General features: G+C 33.1%; 1 protein-coding gene across 2 annotated transcripts in view; it reads left to right on the top strand.

Moving 5' to 3' along the window:
- The first annotated feature begins 8,560 nt into the window (after positions 1-8,560).
- The window catches only part of LOC143062356 (peroxidasin homolog), a 28,321-nt gene continuing 16,149 nt past the window's right edge, over positions 8,561-20,732 (top strand). For both annotated transcript variants that reach the window (XM_076234068.1, XM_076234067.1), the window contains exons 1-2: positions 8,561-8,704; positions 17,062-17,073. In XM_076234068.1, the coding sequence (XP_076090183.1) occupies positions 8,641-8,704; positions 17,062-17,073 (76 nt within the window). In that variant the 5' untranslated portion in view covers positions 8,561-8,640. The remainder of the gene's footprint in view (positions 8,705-17,061; positions 17,074-20,732) is intronic.

Below are 20,732 nucleotides of genomic sequence, written 5' to 3'. Positions count from 1 at the left end.
GCATACATTCAAGCATTATTAGAAATTCCATCACCACGAAACCATTTTGTCAGTTTGAGACAATTCTATGATCAAATGGAAACTTACGTCAGAGGGCTGGAATCTTTAGGCCAGTCACAAGACTCGTATGGAACATTACTTGTACCAATTATTTTGAATAAATTACCGGGAGAAATTAAAAAAAAACCTTGCCCGTGAACATGGAACAGAAACTGGTTATTAAGAGACCTCCGGAAAAGTATTTGCAATGAAATAAACATAATTGATGCGGGACAAGACACTGAAACTTTTAACAATTTACCAAGTACATCATCTCTCTTTACCGGAACTAAATCAACAAAACCCCGTCAAAATCAAGCTCTAAATACAAGAAATATACGCCAGAATTTAGACACTAAACCTTGTGTATTCTGCCGCGATGTACACGCACCAGCGCATTGCGCGAACGTATCGGATCCAGCATCACGCATGAACATTGTAAAACGGGAGAAATTGTGTTTCAACTGCCTTGGAACACATCGTATACATGAATGTAAGTCAAAACACTTATGCCGAAATTGCAACAAAAGACACCACACAAGTCTGTGTACTGTACGCCAATTTAACAGCAAGAACCACGATAATGACAGGAGTAGACAAAGCGTGCAAAATACAAATTACAGCCAACAACATATGAATTTTCATGGTAACAATGGACAAGCTAATCAGACATCTGTACATTTGGTAAATGACACTAATCAGAAGGAAGAGGACACTTCAATTTTATACTCATCGTCAGTCGAGGTACGTACAAATGTTCTTTTAAAAACTGCAGTAGCACCCGTATGGTCAGACCACTCATGTAGAGACACCCATATACTTTTTGACGAGGGAGCACAGAGATCATTTGTGACCGAAGATTTAGCAAGAAAACTTAATTTACATTCAGAGGGAACTGAAATTCTACAGTTATCATCATTTGGAGATAGAAACAAAAACGTAAGACATGTAGATAAATCGACAGTGTTCGTAGAAACAGATGCAGGACAGAAAATACCGATACACGTTCTAATTGTACCAATGATTGCCGTACCTTTGCAGAACAATATTCGCCACATCAACAGAGGACTGAATTATTTACGGGGACTTAAGTTAGCACATACGGTAACACAGGAAGAGTCTTTCGAAATATCGTTATTGATCGGAGCTGACTACTACTGGGACTTAGTCGAGGATGAAGTCATACGGGGAAATGGTCCAACCGCCGTGAGGTCAAAGTTAGGTTTCTTACTTTCCGGTCCAGTAAGCGACAAGAGGGATAACTCGTTGATGGGTACTAGCATTTTTAATATTCTTGTTTCTCATAAAACGGAGGAGCATGATATAGAAACATTTTGGAGATTGGAATCGATTGGTATTAACTCGAAGGAAACAGACGAAGACGATACGGATTTTTTGGAAACATATCAAGACACTTCGATTGAACTCAGAGGTAATAAATACTTTGCAAAATTGCCATGGAAACAGGAACATGACGAACTACCATCAAACTACACAGTCACAAGAAGAAGAACAGAGAACGTTATTAAGAAACTTAGTCAAGATCCTAAACTACTAAAGAAGTATGGAGATATAATCGCCGAACAGGAACGCAGAGGATTTGTTGAGACAGTAGATGAAAAAGAACAAAAAGGCGGGAAAATTCATTACATTCCTCACCACCCTATACACAAGGAATCTAGCACAACTCCTATACAAATAGTATACGAATGCAGTTGTCGTCAATCACCAAGTCATCCAAGTCTAAATGATTGTCTGATGGACACACCACCAAAATTAAATGATTTGACAAAACTCCTAGTACAGTTTAGAGCCAACCAGTTTGCTACATGTACTGATATTGAGAAAGCTTTCTTACATGTTGGATTGAGCGAAGAAGATAGAGACGTTACCCGATTTTTATGGCTTAGTGACCCTACAAACCCAGGAAGTCAGCTGAAAACTTATAGGTTCAAAGCAGTGTTATTTGGAGCGACGTCTTCGCCCTTTATACTCAACGCCACAATACAGAAACATTTGAAACAATTCGGAAACAGTGAAACAGCTAAAGTTCTAGAAAGAGATATTTACGTTGATAACATATTGTCTAGTATGAACAAAGAGGAAGATTTACTTACGTATTTCAAAGAAGCAAGGAGCTTGATGGCTGGAGCTGGATTCAACTTGAGATCATGGAGCTCAAACAGTGCTAAATTACTAGAATTAGCTAAAGAAGAAAACGTTCTAGATACGGATAAGTATACTAAAATACTTGGAATGTTGTGGAACAGTCGAAGCGACGAGATCTTTTACCCTAAGCGTGAAATTCCTACACCGGAACTACTTCAACATGTAACTAAACGAGAAGTTTTGAAATATTCTTCAAAGATTTATGATCCACTCGGCTTACTTAGTCCGGTTACAATTTTCGAACGAAAATCCTGATACAAGAGTTATGGAAATGTGGATTAGATTGGGACGAACTTATACAAGATAATTTAAAGACTACGTGGATAGATTTGACCAAAGATTTGGAAAAGGCAATACAATTCAATATTCCTCGATATTATTTTAGCAAGCCATCAGCATCAACAGAATTAGTACTTCATGTATTTACAGACGCAAGTCCAAAAGCGTAAGGCGCAGCAGCTTATTTGAGTAACGAAAACGAAACAACTTTAGTAATGGCGAAAACCAGAGTAGCACCAGTCAAATGTTTAACCCTCCCACAACTTGAACTTATGGCAGCAATCATCGGCGCACGACTAGCTGCTTCATTCAACACTTAATTATCCAAAAATTGTATTTTGGTCAGATAGCAGCATTGTTCTTCATTGGCTAACATCTACGAAGACTTTGAAACGTTTTATAGCTAATCGAGTGACGGAAATAACAGAATTGACGCATCCATACAAATGGCGGTATTGCCCTACTGATAACAACCCGGCAGATCTTCTTACAAGAGGACTTACAATTTGACCAGAGTATACTTTGGCGGAAAGGACCAAATTGGTTAACAGATAGTACAAAATGGCCAGAACTAAACAGCGCAAAAAACACCGTTTTGACCTCACTGGTAGATGACAGCGAAAGTGAAGAGGAAATAGACAACTTGGATATGACGCACCAAAATAGTCTAGGCAGTATAACAAATATATTGAATATTTCGAACCATGGATCTTACATGAAATTACTACGTATTACCGTCATCCGTTTTATCCGCAACTGTAGACGGGATAGGATTTCCAGAAAAAGCGGACTACTGGAGGTCAATGAAATTCAAACAGCAGTAAATACTTGGAGAGTCGACGTATACAGATGAAATGTCATATTTGAGAGGAGCACAACACAGACACACAAAAGTACCCAGAGTCCGACAATTGGGACTTTTCTTAGACAAATCCGGTCTTATCAGATGTAACGGGAGAATACACAACGCACCAATACCAGAATCAGCGAAATTTCCGTACCTTATACCGGCAAATCATCCGTTAACTAGACTAATTGTATTGGACGCACACGAAAAATTACTTCATAGTGGAATGAATGCTACAGTCACCTATATTAGACAAACGTTTTGGATACCAACTATTCGACAGTATGCAAAGAAATTACTCCGCAAATGCGTTATTTGCCGCAAAGTGAATGGAAAATCGTTCGTTGCACCAGACCCACCACCTTTACCAAAAATCAGATTACAGGAAGCACCCCCCTTTACAGTCACTGGGGTGGACTTTACAGGAGCATTACTTGTAAGAGACGAAAATAGAATTTTAACAAAAGCATATATATGCCTGTTTACCTGCACTTCTACCAGAGCCATTCATCTAGAGGTGGTACCGAACCTAACCGAACATTCGTTTGTTCAAGCTTTTAGGCGTTTCGTAAGCCGCAAATCAATACCTAAGACACTTATATCAGATAATGCAACTACTTTCATTGCAGGAGCAGAGGAACTAAAACGATTATGTGAATCGGCAACACTAAAAGAAACGTTGTCTATACGAGGAATAGAATGGAAGTTCATACCAAAACGCGCACCTTGGTATGGTGGATTCTGGGAGAGACTTGTTGCGCTAACCAAAACAAGCTTAAAAAAGACACTTGGACGAACTCAAGTTAGTATGGAAACTCTACAGACTGTCGTGACAGAAATAGAAAGAATTTTAAATGACAGGCCACTTACATATTTTTCATCAGATATCAGAGATTGCGAGACGTTAACCCCCGCTCATCTTTTGTATGGTAGAAGAATATCAGCGCTGCCATATCCGCAAATAGACATAGAGGAATTCAACGATTCAACCTATATGAATCATAAAGAACTCAACAAATGTGCACACAGACAAACTTTATTAATACAACACTTCTGGACAAGATGGAAGTCCGAATACTTAACTTCATTGCGCGAATTTCACAAAACTTTAGGAAAAAACGAACAATCTATTCAAATTGGGGACATAGTTCAAATACACAATGAATCGCCTAGAGTTAATTGGAAACTAGGTTAGTAAATGAACTTATTAGAGGCAATGATGGACATGTACGAGCAGCACGGATACAGACAAGCAATGATGAGACATCCCGACCGATCGTTAAACTATTTCCGTTGGAGGTATCGGGGACACATTCGAATGCTACAAGCGATCACACTAACGAGCAACATGAAGACACAACGCAAAGAAGTACTAGACTGAAACGAAATGCGAGCATCAAGGCCCGGGAGAAAATACGAAAGTGGATAACCAATGTAGACGAAAATGATGAAGAAGACTAGAACTTTAACAATTTTAAAAAGGACTTTCGAAGTTAATTCAATTTTTCATTTATGTGAACAAGAACTTAGTTAATTCAATTTAGTTCATTCATGGAGATAGAGACTTTTTTAATTTGATTTATTTACAAATATGGACAGTTAATGTGAAATTTAAGATAATTTGCACTTTTTGCGGCCCCCAGTATGTCGAGATTACCGCGGGATTACGACGTTCCTAAGTTTGTACATTACCATTGGCGACGTTGGCGACTTCAATGACGTCGCCGTGGGCTCTTTGAGTTGTTATTAAAAGTTATGGCTGAACAGACGTATTTGTTTATATTAGCGAAAATATCCTACTTTTAACCTCCACAATATTAAAGGAATAATGTTGTCACATTGTATGATTTAATCATTTTTTATCTTTAAAATCATTATTTAGACTACATGTATATAATTGCGTTGTTATTTTTTGTTGTGTCTGTTTATAAGTTCTATTTTGGGATGTATATATGAAACTGTAATAGTGTCCTGAAATTACAATTAATTGAGTAAAAGAATAATTGTTAGTTAATGATAATACATGAACATCTGTATTTTATCAACTTAATTTATTCGTTGTAGTAAAGTGCTTTTAAGACAAATATATCAAAATTATAGAATGATTTACACTTTCTAATTCTCCGTATGGACAAATTAATCTTAAAGTGTCTTTTAAATAATTCAGGTTGACAATTTCCGATATTATTTTTCTAACTTTCAGTCAGGACCAATACTTTACTACAACCAAACTGAGTACTTTCATTCCCTTGATTGCAATGTTATATATCAAACATGACGAAATAAATTTGGAAGGTGTATAAAAAAAATGTGCAAATAGTTCACTGTCAACACTAAGGAAAATGTGGTATCTGGTCAATTATCGCAAGGCGGGGTAAAGTTTAATAAATTAAAGTTAGTGTTATTTTGATATACCATAACAGGTATCAAATCCATGATGACATCAGAAAACTGTCGAACAAATAACTTCATCTTTAACACAAAAGTTATATCCACTCAAAAACACAATTTAGGTATTCATTATTTATTTTGTGTGTGTGCTTCCCTTATAAATTCTGATTCATTTGTATATTTCGGAGTTTAGTGTGGCGTTCATTTCCTTGGACTAGTATACAATTTTGTATAGGCGCTAGCTGAGGTCTACTTTGAGAACTAAATGATTTGAAACATAACTAAATATGTATTCCTATACATTAATGAACACTAAGGTTCTACACCTTGTCGAAACCTATATTTTGGCATTGTTGATAGTCATGTTTGTTTTCAGACAGTGTATGAAGTCTTTCAACTTAATCCATTTGATGTTTATTGATTGATCTTTTAGTCTAAGAGATATGCTTAGTTATAAATTGTAATATAAATTTTTACCGCGAGTACTCTTACGTCATTATTTTCTGTCATTTTGTCAATTGGTGTTTTTTTTCTTTGTGTGTCTAATTGATTAACCAAGCCTTTTTATCTGTTTTTTTTTTTCTTTCAATTTTTACCTAATGTATGTTGTGCTTTCCATTTTAAGAAAGGGTTGGCCGTCCGCACATGTTGAACGCTGCAATATTGTGTATGTGCCTCTACCGAGTCAGATGCCTTTATATCCCTTTTGCCGTTTCTTGTGTCTGTTATATTCAGTTTTCTTTATTCTTTTATGTACATAAAACGGGCCGTTGATTTCCTCGTTTTGATTGCTTATAAATATGTAACGTGGGTGTCTTTTATAGCTGAATATACGGTTAAGGTTATGCGTCTTCGTCATTTTGTCCAAATTATCCTGAATATTGAGTAGGAAGAATAGTTTGCGTCACTTAAATTATCTTGCTTGTTTGTCTGAAAACAGTTCATTTCAATAACGGATTATTTTTTTCAATATTCAGCATCCACAATTGTTATTGTTTTTTTGTTTTTTTGATAGCATCACTTTATTCTAGATAATATAAAAAAAAAGATGTGGTATGATTGCCAATGAGACAACTATCCACAAAAGACCAAAATGACACAGACATTAACAACTATAGGTCACCGTACGGCCTTCAACAATGAGCAAAGCCCATACCGCATAGTCAGCTATAAAAGGCCCCGATAAGACAATGTAAAACAATTCAGACGAGAAAACTAACGGCCTTATTTATGTAAAAAAAAATGAACGAAAATCAAATATGTAACACATAAACAAACGACAACCACTGAATTACAGGCTCCTGACTTGGGACAGGCACATACATAAATAATGTGGCTGGGTTAAACATGTTAGCGGGATCCCAACCCTCCCCCTTACCTGGGACAGTGGTATAACAGTACAACATAAGAACGAACTATAAAAATCAGTTGAAAAAGGTTTAACTCATCAGATGGACAAACATACAAGTGGACGTGGCCCGGTACTTATACATCCCGACACAAAAGGCACAATTAACAGATCTGAGAGTACTCGCAGTTATCTGACAGCCAGTTCAAAGCCATTAACAACTAATAAAAAAATTATGCATCTAAGACTAAACTATCAAGCCGTACACATCCAACATCCAATGGATTTAGTGTAAAGACGTCATAAACAGCCAGAGAAAAACATGACCTTGTGCAATGCCAAGTTACAGGTATCGACAGATTGTAGATCCATGAATATGTATATGCATATAACATACTAGTAATATTTAGTAAGCTTTTTATTTACTGATAACAAAATCAATATTTATACCAATAAAAACAATATTCAATGATCTTACTACAGTGTTGAATAGGTTACCTTTTAGAATAAGTTTATTTAAAGGAACGACAAGTTTACATGGATCATTTCTAAATTTCCGGGCACGGTTAACAACATTTCCGTGATATGAGGATGTGTTTTAATCAGTAATATATACTAATTTAGTGTTGTTTGCGTCATATAAGTTTGAAATTCAAAATTACAACTTCCAAGCAGGCAATCGACACGGCGTTACGTATTTTTTCACTCGACATATGACAACTAACTGAAAACAAAATTCGATGGCCCTTTACATTTCAAAGAAAATAAAACGGAAAAGTTCATATCAATTATTTATAATCTTTAATCAATACCGTATTTCGAGATCAATTAAAACGACAAATTGCATTTTACATACCTCCAATACATTTTTTAATTAGTTTCATAACTTTTAAATTGTTGTATCTCTGACAGTATAAATGCTACATATATCAATATTTTAATACTTATATGTAGACCAATAAGTTCTAAATGCAAGCATTATTTCATAAAAATCTGAAATATTGTCAAATAAGTTTGTATAAACTCAGCCTCATATATCACTTTATGATCGGATAATTGCTTATAATTAATTTCGTCAACAAAACGAGTAAGGTCTTAAATCTTAGAAATACCCATCATGTGCAGCATACAATGAACGTATACACCGAGTACGATGCCACAAACGTATGTTTATGATAAAAACTTCACTTGAAACCAAAAGTTTGAGAAGGAAAATGTATAAAATTAAAAAAAAAACACGGGTGGCATTTTGAGTTTATCAATGCATAATAAGAGAACATAATAAAACGAAATGTTCATCTTACCTTTACGAATTAGTTTGAGTAATGAGTTTTAATTGATATTTTAGATACCTTTATTGTATTGTAATGAAACATTCATGAAATACCTGATATGGTGTACAGTTTCAGAATCTACATCATTATTTGTATTTATTATTAATTTTCTATTAAACAACCAGTTACTCATCTGGCATAACGTAATTTTAAAACGAGACAAAATAGAATATTTTATATGAAAATAACATTTCAGGATTATGATTGGGAGAAAAACCTTGTGAAAGATTAGGATGATTCGTCACTTGATTTGGATATATTCGGCTTTTATAGCAATAGTATTGGTCTCGATTGCAGGTGAGTTTTTTCTTTTCATACAAATTTTCAGTTGATAATGTATCCTATTTTTATGGATCTTAAGTAACTATAGTTATCAAAGGTACCAGGATTATAATTTTATACGCCAGACGCGCGTTTCGTTTACATCAGACTCATCAGTGACGCTCAGATTTCATTTGTATATACTAAAACAATATGAATTGTGCTATAAATTGAAATTAATTATTTCAAACAAGGTGAACATGTTACTGTAACTTTACTTTTGAATCACTTCAAAACAAAATTTAATAGAATTATTAAAGATGTTCTATGTAGTTATTTTATATATTAGTTTGGACAAAAAATATAATCATGACATAAATCAATTAGTTTCTAAGTTACAATATCCATTAGTGATTATTTAACATGATACCTATATTGAACTTTTTTGTTTTAGATTGATATCTATCACAAATCCATAATAATTCATATATAATTTTACCGTTCGTATTTCTATGCGACAGTAAGCTGTTTTGTCATTAAAACATTTAATATGTGTTGCAAATAAAAATACTTAATTTTGCTATATAACATATCTCATAAACTTGCTTTCAGCAATTAAAAAAATTATCTTTACTATGTAAGGGGGTCACATTCTATGTTAATTGTATATCAAATTAAGTTCATCCTTACTGAATTTTCCATTTCTTTTAGTTATTGATGCTTTCATTTACCTTAAGAAATTATTATTAAAATTCGTTTTAAATAATTAATTCAATTTTATACTCATTTTGATTCAATTGAATTACTTATGTATCAAATATGATAATAGTGTGTACTAATTAGCTACATTTGGAATAACTTCACTAATCTTCAAAAAAGTAAGGAACCTTTTATTAAGGTAAGGTTTGCATGAAACCTGGCTTTTTTTCTTAGTGATATTATACAACTATGATACATCATTTTGTTCAGGGAGGAGTACCCACTCATTTAATGAAGAAAAATCGAACATCGCCCGTCCCGTTTTTTCAGGTGAAAAGCTCAAAATTCCGATTTTTACGATTTTTAGGGGAAATTGTATTTGAATTTTTCGGAAATAATAGTGTATGAGAGTGACTATAAAAAAAATAAAACTAAATAATACGTATACATGTATAAATAATTGTGGTCCATTCATTAAAAATAAATTTTAATAAAAATATCATAAAAAAATTCCTAAAAACAAGTTTTTTTTATTTTTGGGTTAAAAAAAACCCGTTGCCATGGCAACAAAAAGCCAAAAATATCCCTTTTCCGGGTTTACCATTTTTGTATAAAACTGTGAACTTAAGGAATTAACTATTTGCATTTTAATGAGCTAATTAAATTGGTATGTCCCCAAACTCGTTTTTACGGAAATGACCGTTACATGTTTTCATCTTGTCATTTCTGTAAAACACAAAAATAATTTTTTTGTTGATCTGCAAAGAAGAAAGTCATCTTTAATAGCATCTTTTTACAAAGAATCATTTTGTCTTGTAACACTTTGGGATTGACCATAATCAATGAGAGTAAACAGTGATTAACTTAGGGATGATATCAAAAGATCAATGTAGGATGAAAAACTTAATTCAAATAGTTTGGGGGTGGGGGGTGGATAAAAGTTGCTGCAAGTTTTGTTAATTTGACATCGATTTTACATATATCCATATCGGTTAATCAATTTCCCCAAATTAAGTTAAGAGGGGGAGGGGGAGGGTCAGTGAACAAATTATGTGAATAATGTTTTTTTTTTTTATCCTACATTAAACTTTTGATGTCGTCCCTTAACTTTTATGCCCACAACTATCAGTCGGAAGGGGAGGTGTTTAACTTTGGTCATACTTGTGTATTAATACAAGACTCTGATTTTGAAGGAAACACTTATATTCTTTCAGTGCTTTAAACTGTAATATTTTAAATCTTAAAAAAACATTCAAATTGCCATTAAAAGTAATGAAAATTGTTTCATTGACCCATGTTTGATAAATTGTTTGTATGCAGCAATTGGATGAAAAGACATCAGTTTTGACTATAGTAAAGTCATTTACAGCAGTCGTGTTTATTCCATTCATTTAAATCTAGACATCAACAAATATTTATGACTAAGCAGGGGAAAGCCTTGCAGGAGAAAGATAGATTACTGGTATGATTTGTCCAATTGTTACACATGATGTTCAGATTTGGGGTCTTTGACCATACAAACAAACTACATGCTCCTATACATGATGAAAGACGAAACAAACGATGGCCTCGGAATACAAATGACCAGCCGTATATGTATTGTTGATATTTAAAATAAGAAATGCAGTTATGTAGACCTGTAATATGAAAATCTTCCACATTTCAATAAATTAAAATCAGTTCAATGAAGTTCACAGGAGTAACAGCACTGTAGTTGAGGAATTCCCATCGTCAATTGGCGATTTGATGTTCGCAAATGCAGTTTTACTGTCCACGCTTAGGGGAGACAGTAAAACGGAAATTTGCGACTTTCAAATCAAAATTGATTGTGGCTACTCTTCAACCACAGTTATGTAATTCCGATTATAATGCATTACAAAAAGAAATAATACGTTAGAGCTTGGAATAAAAATTACTATTAGAACACTCCGTAAGTTGTAAAAGTGATTGATAAAATAAAACATATTTCGAATGATGTAAACGTGTGGGTCGTGTGCGTATTTGCGGACAAACCTTACAAACTATAAATTTGAAAAGTTCAAGTTTAACACTCTGTCATTCGTAAAAATTATGCAATAAAAATATCTGAGAATATATATATGCATCCTCTATGAATAAAACACATGGCACATTATGTAAATTTTAAAACTAAATTGACTAAAAGTGTCACAAAAATGTGCCGTTTTTCATTCAATCCTGCGTTTCTATACGGTAATTTGTATTTATACTGTATAAAAAATCGTACACTGTGTGCATCAGACTTACAAATTCAATAAAAGAGGCAGCTTAACAGTCAGTGAAAAAGTTACCGGGGTTATTGAAGCAGAATAAACAACACTTCTATCTTGTGGAAGGACAAGAAGGGGACAAGCCATAAAAACACAAGATATTAGACCGATTACTATTGAAATGAGCTTCCCATACATTAGTTTTTTTAAGGTTTCATGGCGGGAGACAAGAGAAAGGGGACGGGAGAATGGAGAAAGGTATCCCCTGTCCAACCCCTCATAAATCTAGAACTGTAAAAGTGACGACTTCAAAATTCAAATCTATTCTGTGTTTTTGTGGCAAAAAGCATTGTGCATAAGTTTTATATCAGTTGGTTGAGGAAAACTAAAGTTAGAGAATGGAAACCAATTTTGTAAAAACGGACGTTCACTATGATAAGTACATTAGGATCGACGTACAAACAGACAAGGATATAACTCAATGCCCCCTTTGCTACGGCGGGGGCATAAAAATGTACATTTATGAAATAAAATAAAACTCATCGAAACTTCATGAATGGTTTTTACACAAAGACGTTATGGCTAAACGTGACGTCATATAAATGAAAACTAACAAACCGAAGGTCATAACGTTACCTGTACGATTCAAATTTTGATCCGATTACATCAAAACGGCGATTTTGAGGTAGGTGTTGTTTTATTTTCGATAATATTGTAGTTATCAAACATTGGTTAATCAAAGCAATTCAAAATGACAGGTCCCTCCTTTTTTCAATTATTTGAATTCGAGTTATCTCCCTGTGTACGCAAACCTCACCTTAAACAGTCTCTAGAAAGGGGTTTCTGCCACTCTTATGGACAGTTATGACTTTAAACAGATTCTAACAGTTCTGAATGTACAGTTTAAAATTTGGTTTATTTATCTAGTCACTTTATTACTATAGTTCTTTTGATTTTATCATTTCGTTTCATACAAAATATTCTAGAAATAAAGATTTTTCCTATCATTATTGGTCTGGTTTATGCAACTACTTCATACTCAAATTGACCCAGACCACAATTGATTTTGAGGGTTATAATCCTTGTAACTTTGATAACTTTTTACTCAACTGGGTCGATGCCACTGCTGGTGACGTTTCGTCCCCGAGGGTATCACCAGCCCAGTAATCAATACTGCGGTGTTGACATGAATATCAATAATATGGTCATTTTTATAAATTTCCTGTTTACAAAACTTTGAATTTTTCGAATCACTAAGGATTTTATTATCCAAGGAATATATTACCTTAGCCTTATTTGGCACAACTTTTTGGAACTTTCGATCCTCAACGCTCTTCAACTTTGCACTTGTTTGGCTTTATAAATATTTTGATATGAGCGTCACTGATGAGTCTTATGTAGACGAAACGCGCATCTGGCGTACTAAATTATACTCCTGGTAACTTTGATAACTTTTTACACCACTGGGTCGATGCCACTGCTGGTGGACGTTTCGTCCCCGAGAGTATCACCAGCCCAGTAGTCAATACTTCGGTGTTGACATGAATTTAAATAATGTGGTCACTTTTATAAATTTCCTGATTACAAAACTTTGAATTTTTCGAAACACTAAGGATTTTATTATCCCAGGCATATATTACCTTAGCCGTTTTTGGCAAAACTTTTTGGAATTTTCAATCCTCAATGCTCTTCAACTTTGTACTTGTTTGGCTTTATAAATATTTTGATATGAGCGTCACTGATGAGTCTTATGTAGACGAAACGCGCGTCTGGCGTACTAAATTATAATCCTGGTAACTTTGATATTTTTTTTATTTAAGAACAAAAAAGAATAGATTTCAAATAAAAAATCCTTCATGCTTCTTCTCAATAAAATAGCCTTAAAAGATATTTTCAGTGTAAAGTTCACCCCTATTTTTGTCAATTTAACGGAACTACAAACAACTGTCATACAAGTTGGAAATAAAGCTAGCTACAAAACCAGGTTTAATCCATTATTTTCTTCCAAAAATGTTTGTACCAAGTCTGACTTCATAGTTATATATAACACACAGCATACTGTTGTGTTTCACGTAAGTTTCGATTGAGACTACTATTTCGGAGAGTCAATGCTTATCACAACAGTGTTTAAACTGACAATCATTTGAAAAATGATCATTATAAAAATAATCATACTATATCCATTATTTGCACTACATGTATAGCATAAAGTGAAAAGAAAACAGTCGCTTTTTCTTTTAAAAATGATATAAAAAATCGGAAATTACTTTGTGTATTTATATAACGGTCATACTAGTAAATACATCCGTTTACATTAAGAAATCTAATTGAATATCAATCGATAAACATATCCATAACTAAAATAAGTATAATAAAAAAGAATAAATATCATCAATTAGAGATAAACTCATCATAGATACCAGGATTAAAATTTTGTATTTACGCCAGACGCGCGTTTCGTCTACATAAGACTCATCAGTGACGCTCGAATAAAAACATTATTAAAAGGCCAAATAAAGTACGAAGTTGAAGAGCATTGAGGACCAAAAATTGATAAAAGTTTTACCAAATACAGCAAAGGTAATCTTTTACCAAGGTAGAATCAGATTTTACGATTTTAAGGTATAGTGGCTTTATTGAGCGTATTGACTTTTGATGTCCAAAAATAGTTAGATCAGACATATTTTGACTTTTTCAATGACTACCTTTGGAACTAATTGTAATTAATATATTCCAATGAGACTGATTTTGGTTTGTTAAGATCAACAATAATATTACCTGGCGTAGCCGTGCGAAAAATTCATTTCGACATTTCTCTTCGAAAAAATGTCATGTTTTATGGAATAAAATCTTTCTCTTCATTCTCTGCAATTTTCTATAAATAAATGATTTTTCAACTGTGTATTCCGACAATTTTGTGAATATATAAGAAGTGGCAGTTCTTACCTTTCATACCTTTACTTTCATTCATAAAACATCATATGGACTTGTCCAGTGGCCAGTTTGAAGATCATTTAAGTTACTGTACACATGCTTGCACCTTCTGATTTAATCAATATACATGTATGAAACAGTTTGAAGGTAATAATAACTTAATCCAATCAAATTGCGTAAGATTCAATTACAATGACCGGTCCACATGATAATAAGTAATAGGAGTAAACTGGGAAGGAAAAAAATGACAGAAATCTCAGTACATATTTTGCAATAACAAATAAAAATTTGTCAACCAAATGTTTTGCTGTAATTTCATAAACATGTCGTTCTGTAATTGGTTCATTTATTTGCATATTAAAGCAATACACAGTTTGTGCTTCAAAAGTCTACATAGTTATTGACTTTATACAGAAAAGTGACTACAAAGTAAACTCATTTCTTAAAACGCTGCAAAAAAAAAATCATTCTAATTGGTATAATGGTATTGTCATAAAGTGCGTTAAAAGGAACGTTGGTATAGCAAACATCGAATTCCTCAACCAAATGTTATCACACACTATAGGACTCTCCAAAACTTGTCTACGGTTGAACTGTCAGAATCTAGATCTGCTTTAGTAAAAACAGATATAGGTAAAAAATAATGTGTCATTTTTTAAGGGACTGATTAAGGATCAGTAAGAACAGTTTTCTTACAAGTCCTGTATGATTCAAAGAAATGTTGGAACTGTAAAGCATCAGCAATATTTAAACCGAAATGCACATAAATTCATGAATAAATAAATTCATAATTTTCAAACGAGTTGAACGTCGTCCAAAACATTTCTAAAGATAGAACTGTAAAAATGAGTTCTTAACTAGCACCAACAAAATTGTTTTTACAGGTCTTCCCCTTTTTGCATTTAACCTAGAGTATGAGCCGAAAAATTCAGTCCTCACTTGCGATCGACTTTATCATTTGCAAGTTCCTTAACTCCTAGTATGATGAACATGCGTCGCGAATCAAAGATTTTGAGTGATTCTGTCAATCAGCTCAAAGATTAATTCCATCAAGATAGCTATATATTGGATTATTAAGAGATAAATTAGAATGAATAATTGACGATTTAAGTTCATTAAGACAAAAAATGTTTATTTATTTAAAAGAAAAAGAAATTCCCATTGGAATTCCGTACGGTTAGGACTCTTAATGGAGAATAAAGCATAAGCGCTGAAAATGTTTTGTATTTAATAGATATAAGAAAATGTGGTATAAGTGCTATTGAGACAATTCTCCATACAAGTCACAATTTTAAAAAGTACACCATATAAGGTTGAAGAACGGTCTTCAACACAGAGCCTTAAATCACATCGAACAGCAAGCTATGAAGTGTTCCAAAACAGGAAAATTAACGGTCTCATCGAAAAATAATAAAAAGCGAGAAACGAGAAAGACTTATCAACCACATCAACAAATGACAACCATTGAACATTAGGAATCTGACTTTTGACAGGTGCAAACAAATGCAACAGGTTTAAACGTTTTGATAGGTACCAACCTTCACCTGAAACAATAGTGATACATCACAACATAGAAAGACACATTATGAAATATCAATTGAAATGTTTTAACATTAATATTAACAAAAGCAAGTGAACATACACTGATCGAATTAATTTTATCTATGACACAATGTAAATACTAAATCAATAAAATAAGGGATGAGATGATAAACAGGAAAGCCAACCATAACCTTGAACAAAATGCCGCCATACAAAAATCATGTACACAGGTAAAAAAATTATTTTGTTGTAAGGTATATAATATATATATTTTTTAGTGTAAATTGACATTGCGATAAGACGTGTCACGGTACTTGTCTATCCCAAATTCATGTATTTGGTTTTGATGTTATATTTGTTATTCTCGTGGGATTTCGTCTGATGCTTGGTCCGTTTCTGTGTGTGTTAGTTACATTGTAGTGTTGTGTCGTTGTTCTCCTCTTATATTTATTCGTTTCCCTCAGTTTTAGTTTGTTACCCCGATTTTGTTTTTTGTCCATAGATTTATGAGTTTGAACAGCGGTATACTACTGTTGCCTTTATTTATATAGTCATGGAGTATGAAAATATTTTTTGTTCATAGTATAAGAACAGAAGTGACAATTAATAGTCATATCAAAAGCTGGTAGATATTAAAAATAGACAGACGAGATATAACACTAGATAAACATTAAATCATAAAATACATTAAACATTTACAAATGATAAAAATGACCAATGTTGTAACTGGTATGTTTTTAAAACTGGTAAATGTTAACTTAGTATGAGTGTCTGTTGAATTATGAAAGCATTCTGGAATTATTAGATCAATCCAGTTTTATTTTCAAAGTCATATCAATATGGATGAACTAAAGATGCTATTGATTTCTAATTAAGACGATCTTATTAATTATTTTTTAACCAATAACTATTGACTTTCACGCTAAGAAGTCAAAGAGCACTGAGACACTGATATTAAATAATTATACACTTTTCTTTTTTTCATTTCAGAGTCTGGTGGTCGTAAGTATATAATGCTTGAAAAAATACACATCAAATCGCTGCTTGCCTATTCAAGTAAAAGAACTTATCTTTGAATATTTACCATAGATGTATGTTTCATTATGATACTTTATTCTGAATGGCCAACTGCACATCACGTGTTATTTCGTAAGCAATTGCATTGCTCCATAAAACTTTTCATTCATGATAACACGTGGTGCCACAATAAAGTGCACAGGTGAATTAAATAAAACAATAATGATTTTTTTTTCATGATCATTGCTAAAAAAATGTAATTATAAGGATTGAATGCTTCTTTTTGTAATTTCATAGGTTGTAAAAGCGTTGACCGTGCGCACATTTTTAGTATGAAGCGCTTCTGTGCGCTTCATACAAAATGTACTTCGGTCAACGCTTTTACACCCCAATGAAGTTAAAAAAAAGAAGCATTCAATTCTTAAATATAAATGCAAAAAAATATAGGTTTGAAGTGCTGAGTAAAATCTAGATACAATATTTTCATATCAAATGATTTTATAAATAACTACTGGAAGGCGTGAGCAGTAATGAGACACATCAACCAAATAACACAAAACAATCATCTGGTCTACAGACAACCTTTAACAATTGTGGACGGTTGGCTGCGATTGGATCATAATATTTTTTTCCTGATCGAAACTATAAGAGACATAAAAATATCTATAAGCATCATTTGTTTTTAATCCAAAATACATGTCTGAATATATCTAGTAACAAGACAAATTCCTATTTTTTATGTTATTTTCATTCTATAATCATACAGGAAATTCATTTTTTTGAAACATTTCTATTGTTATTGAATTCATATAAAATTTATAAAGTTGGGATACTACATCTGCGCTTGAATTTTTACTTGATAACATTTTTGTTCGTTTTGGAGATTCCGTATATCGTCAAGTTATTTGAATTCCAAAGGGGACTAACTGTGCACCGCTTATTGCGGACCTGTTTTCGTATTGTTATGAGTTACAATTTATGACTAGAATTAGCAAAGACCCATCGAAACAACATTTGATACAAAAATTTAACAATACTTTTAGATATTTGGATGATATATTGGCTCTCAATAATGACGACTTCAGCATGTATACTAAAGGAAATTTATCCTGTTGAACTTACTTTAAATAAAGCTAATACTAACAATGACCACTGCCCTTTCTGATCTATATCATTAACGGGAAGCTTAATACAAAAATTTATGATAAAAGAGATGATTTTTCATTTCCTATCGTTAATTATCCATTTTTAGATGGTGACGTTCCCTTGTCACCATCTTATGGTGTTTATATATCTCAACTTGTACGATTCGCTCGTGTTTGTAATAACGTACAAGTTTTTAGCGAGAGAAATTTATGTATTACTGAAAAATTATTACACTAGGGGTTTCGATATCACAAACTAGTCAAAATATTTACTAAATTTTATCATCGGTATAAGGAAATAATTCGTAAATATAACTCAACATGCAGACATTTTATACGTTCAGGTATTTCACATCCAATCTTTTAAGGTAATATTTTTTACAAAGCACAAAAATGTCAGTATTCACCTCAAAAGCTTACAAAACCTTAAAACAGACTTATTAGGAAGGGATATAGTTACGATACTGTTGTCAGGTCATTAAAGATTGCATATTTTGGCTTTAATATTGATTCACTTATAGGGTCTTTGCATCGGAACTAAACACATTAATTAAAAAAAAACAGTTGTTGGCATGACACGGGTTCTGTTCTTCTCATATATTTTATGATAGTATGATACTTAACCCCTAACGGGAGGGATTATGCCTGATATTCATATGATGAAGACATAATCTTTCAATCAATTTAATTGAGGTTCCGGAGCTGGCATGTCTGTTAACTGCTAGTAGTCTGTTGTTACTTATGTATTATTGTCATTTTGTTTAATTTCTTTTGTTACATTTTCTGACATTAGACTCGGACTTCTCTTGAACTAAATTTTAATGTGCGTACTGTTATGCGTTTACTTTTCTACATTGGCTAGAGGTATAGGGGAGGGTTGAGATCTCATAAACATGTTTAACCACGCCGCAATTTTGCTCCTGTCCCAAGTAAGGAGCCTCTGGCCTTTGTTAGTATTGTATGATTTTTTATTTTAGTTTCTTGTGTATAATTCGGAGTTTAGTATGACGTCCATTATCACTGAACTTGTATACATATTTTGAAGGGCCCACCTGAAGAACGCCTCCGGGTGCGGGAGTTTCTCTCTACATTGAAGACCCATTGGTGGCCTTCGACTGTTGTCTGCTCCATGGTCGGGTTGTTGTCGCTTTGACGCATTCCCCTTTTCCTTTCCCAATTTTATTATGTTATAAGGAGGAATGGGGAGATGGAACGGCATATCCTGCATTTTTTCAACAAAGAAAGGACCAAGCCTGTTTAATTAGGTCTTTCCACCTTTTCCGTGGAAAGACCTATTGATTTTGGTTTGATTATTTTGTTTTTCTTCCGCCTAATTTGTTTCTTGCGCTGTTTTTTTTTTTTTTTTTGTTTCAAAAGATGTCGCTTATTTTTTTTTGTATATAATCATACAGTCTATACGCTTTTGAAAGTTACCCTGTTAAACCAAAAAGTTTTCTTTGTAAGAGTTATCTCCCAAAACACTGTTTTTCTTGTTATGAGATCTGCTTCGCAACCATAAAAGAAAACGACAAATCTATTTTTCCAAATTGCTCGTTATATCCTCAGAATGATACGTTTTATTTTGACCGAAGCGTTACGAAGACTCCATATGAGAGTTATTCCCCCTTATGTATTTTATATAAGTGATATGCATTTCTAACTTGTTTCAGATCCTTGGTCCAAAAAATGAAAATAAGGTCAAGGTCAAAGGCCAAAGGTCAAGGGCATATTCTAAATTTTTGATTTTGGCTTATGTTCAGTTATTTTCAAAACCTGTATAGCATATCCACATATTAGTTTTACTAATTGTTTGTTGCAATATCCGGCAACAGTTGTTACCGGCCTCTTAATTTTGTTACCTTTTTATTGTGTCTAATACATAATTGAATAATACGAAATAATGGAACAGTAAGGGTGTTTTATGCGGGATGTGACTTTTTTTTACTTCATAAGATTATACATAATGTGTATTTTATAAGCGTTTGGCGGACATAATAGCACTTTACATATGTTGACTTGTGTTGTCGAGTTATGTCTTTTCTTTTTTCAGCTGAGCGTATATTTAAAAAAAATGGATTTATAGAAAACGTAAAAGAATTTCTGAATAGTTCTTTGCCTCTTTGTGATATATAACATATTCTTGTCATTTTTCATTCTGTTTTTAAAGATGTATTGAGATTCCCTTGTAATCCGCTGTTTACTCTCTGATGGTAGTTATCTTTTTTCCTGTGCTGTGATGTTGTCTGAATCTTAATTGACAGTTATGTTTGCAAAGTCTTCTGGGGGAGGAGGGGGGTAGTGTGCAACTTTTTATATCTACGCTAATGAATAATAATATAAGGATTGTCTCTTTCCTGATTAGCTATCTCGGTATAAGAAATATAACTTCATCTTCTGGAACAATGCTTCGTTCCAAATAAAATAACCTATTAGGTTGTTGCATTCTAGTTGTTCTTTATAGTGTTAGGTCGTTAGTTTGATTTTAAATAACCCCTTGGG

Source organism: Mytilus galloprovincialis, chromosome 2, assembly GCF_965363235.1.
Source record: "Mytilus galloprovincialis chromosome 2, xbMytGall1.hap1.1, whole genome shotgun sequence".
Lineage (NCBI taxonomy): Eukaryota > Metazoa > Mollusca > Bivalvia > Mytilida > Mytilidae > Mytilus > Mytilus galloprovincialis.
The sequence above is the reverse complement of the archived record's forward strand: the minus strand, read 5'-3'. Positions and strand labels throughout refer to the sequence as shown.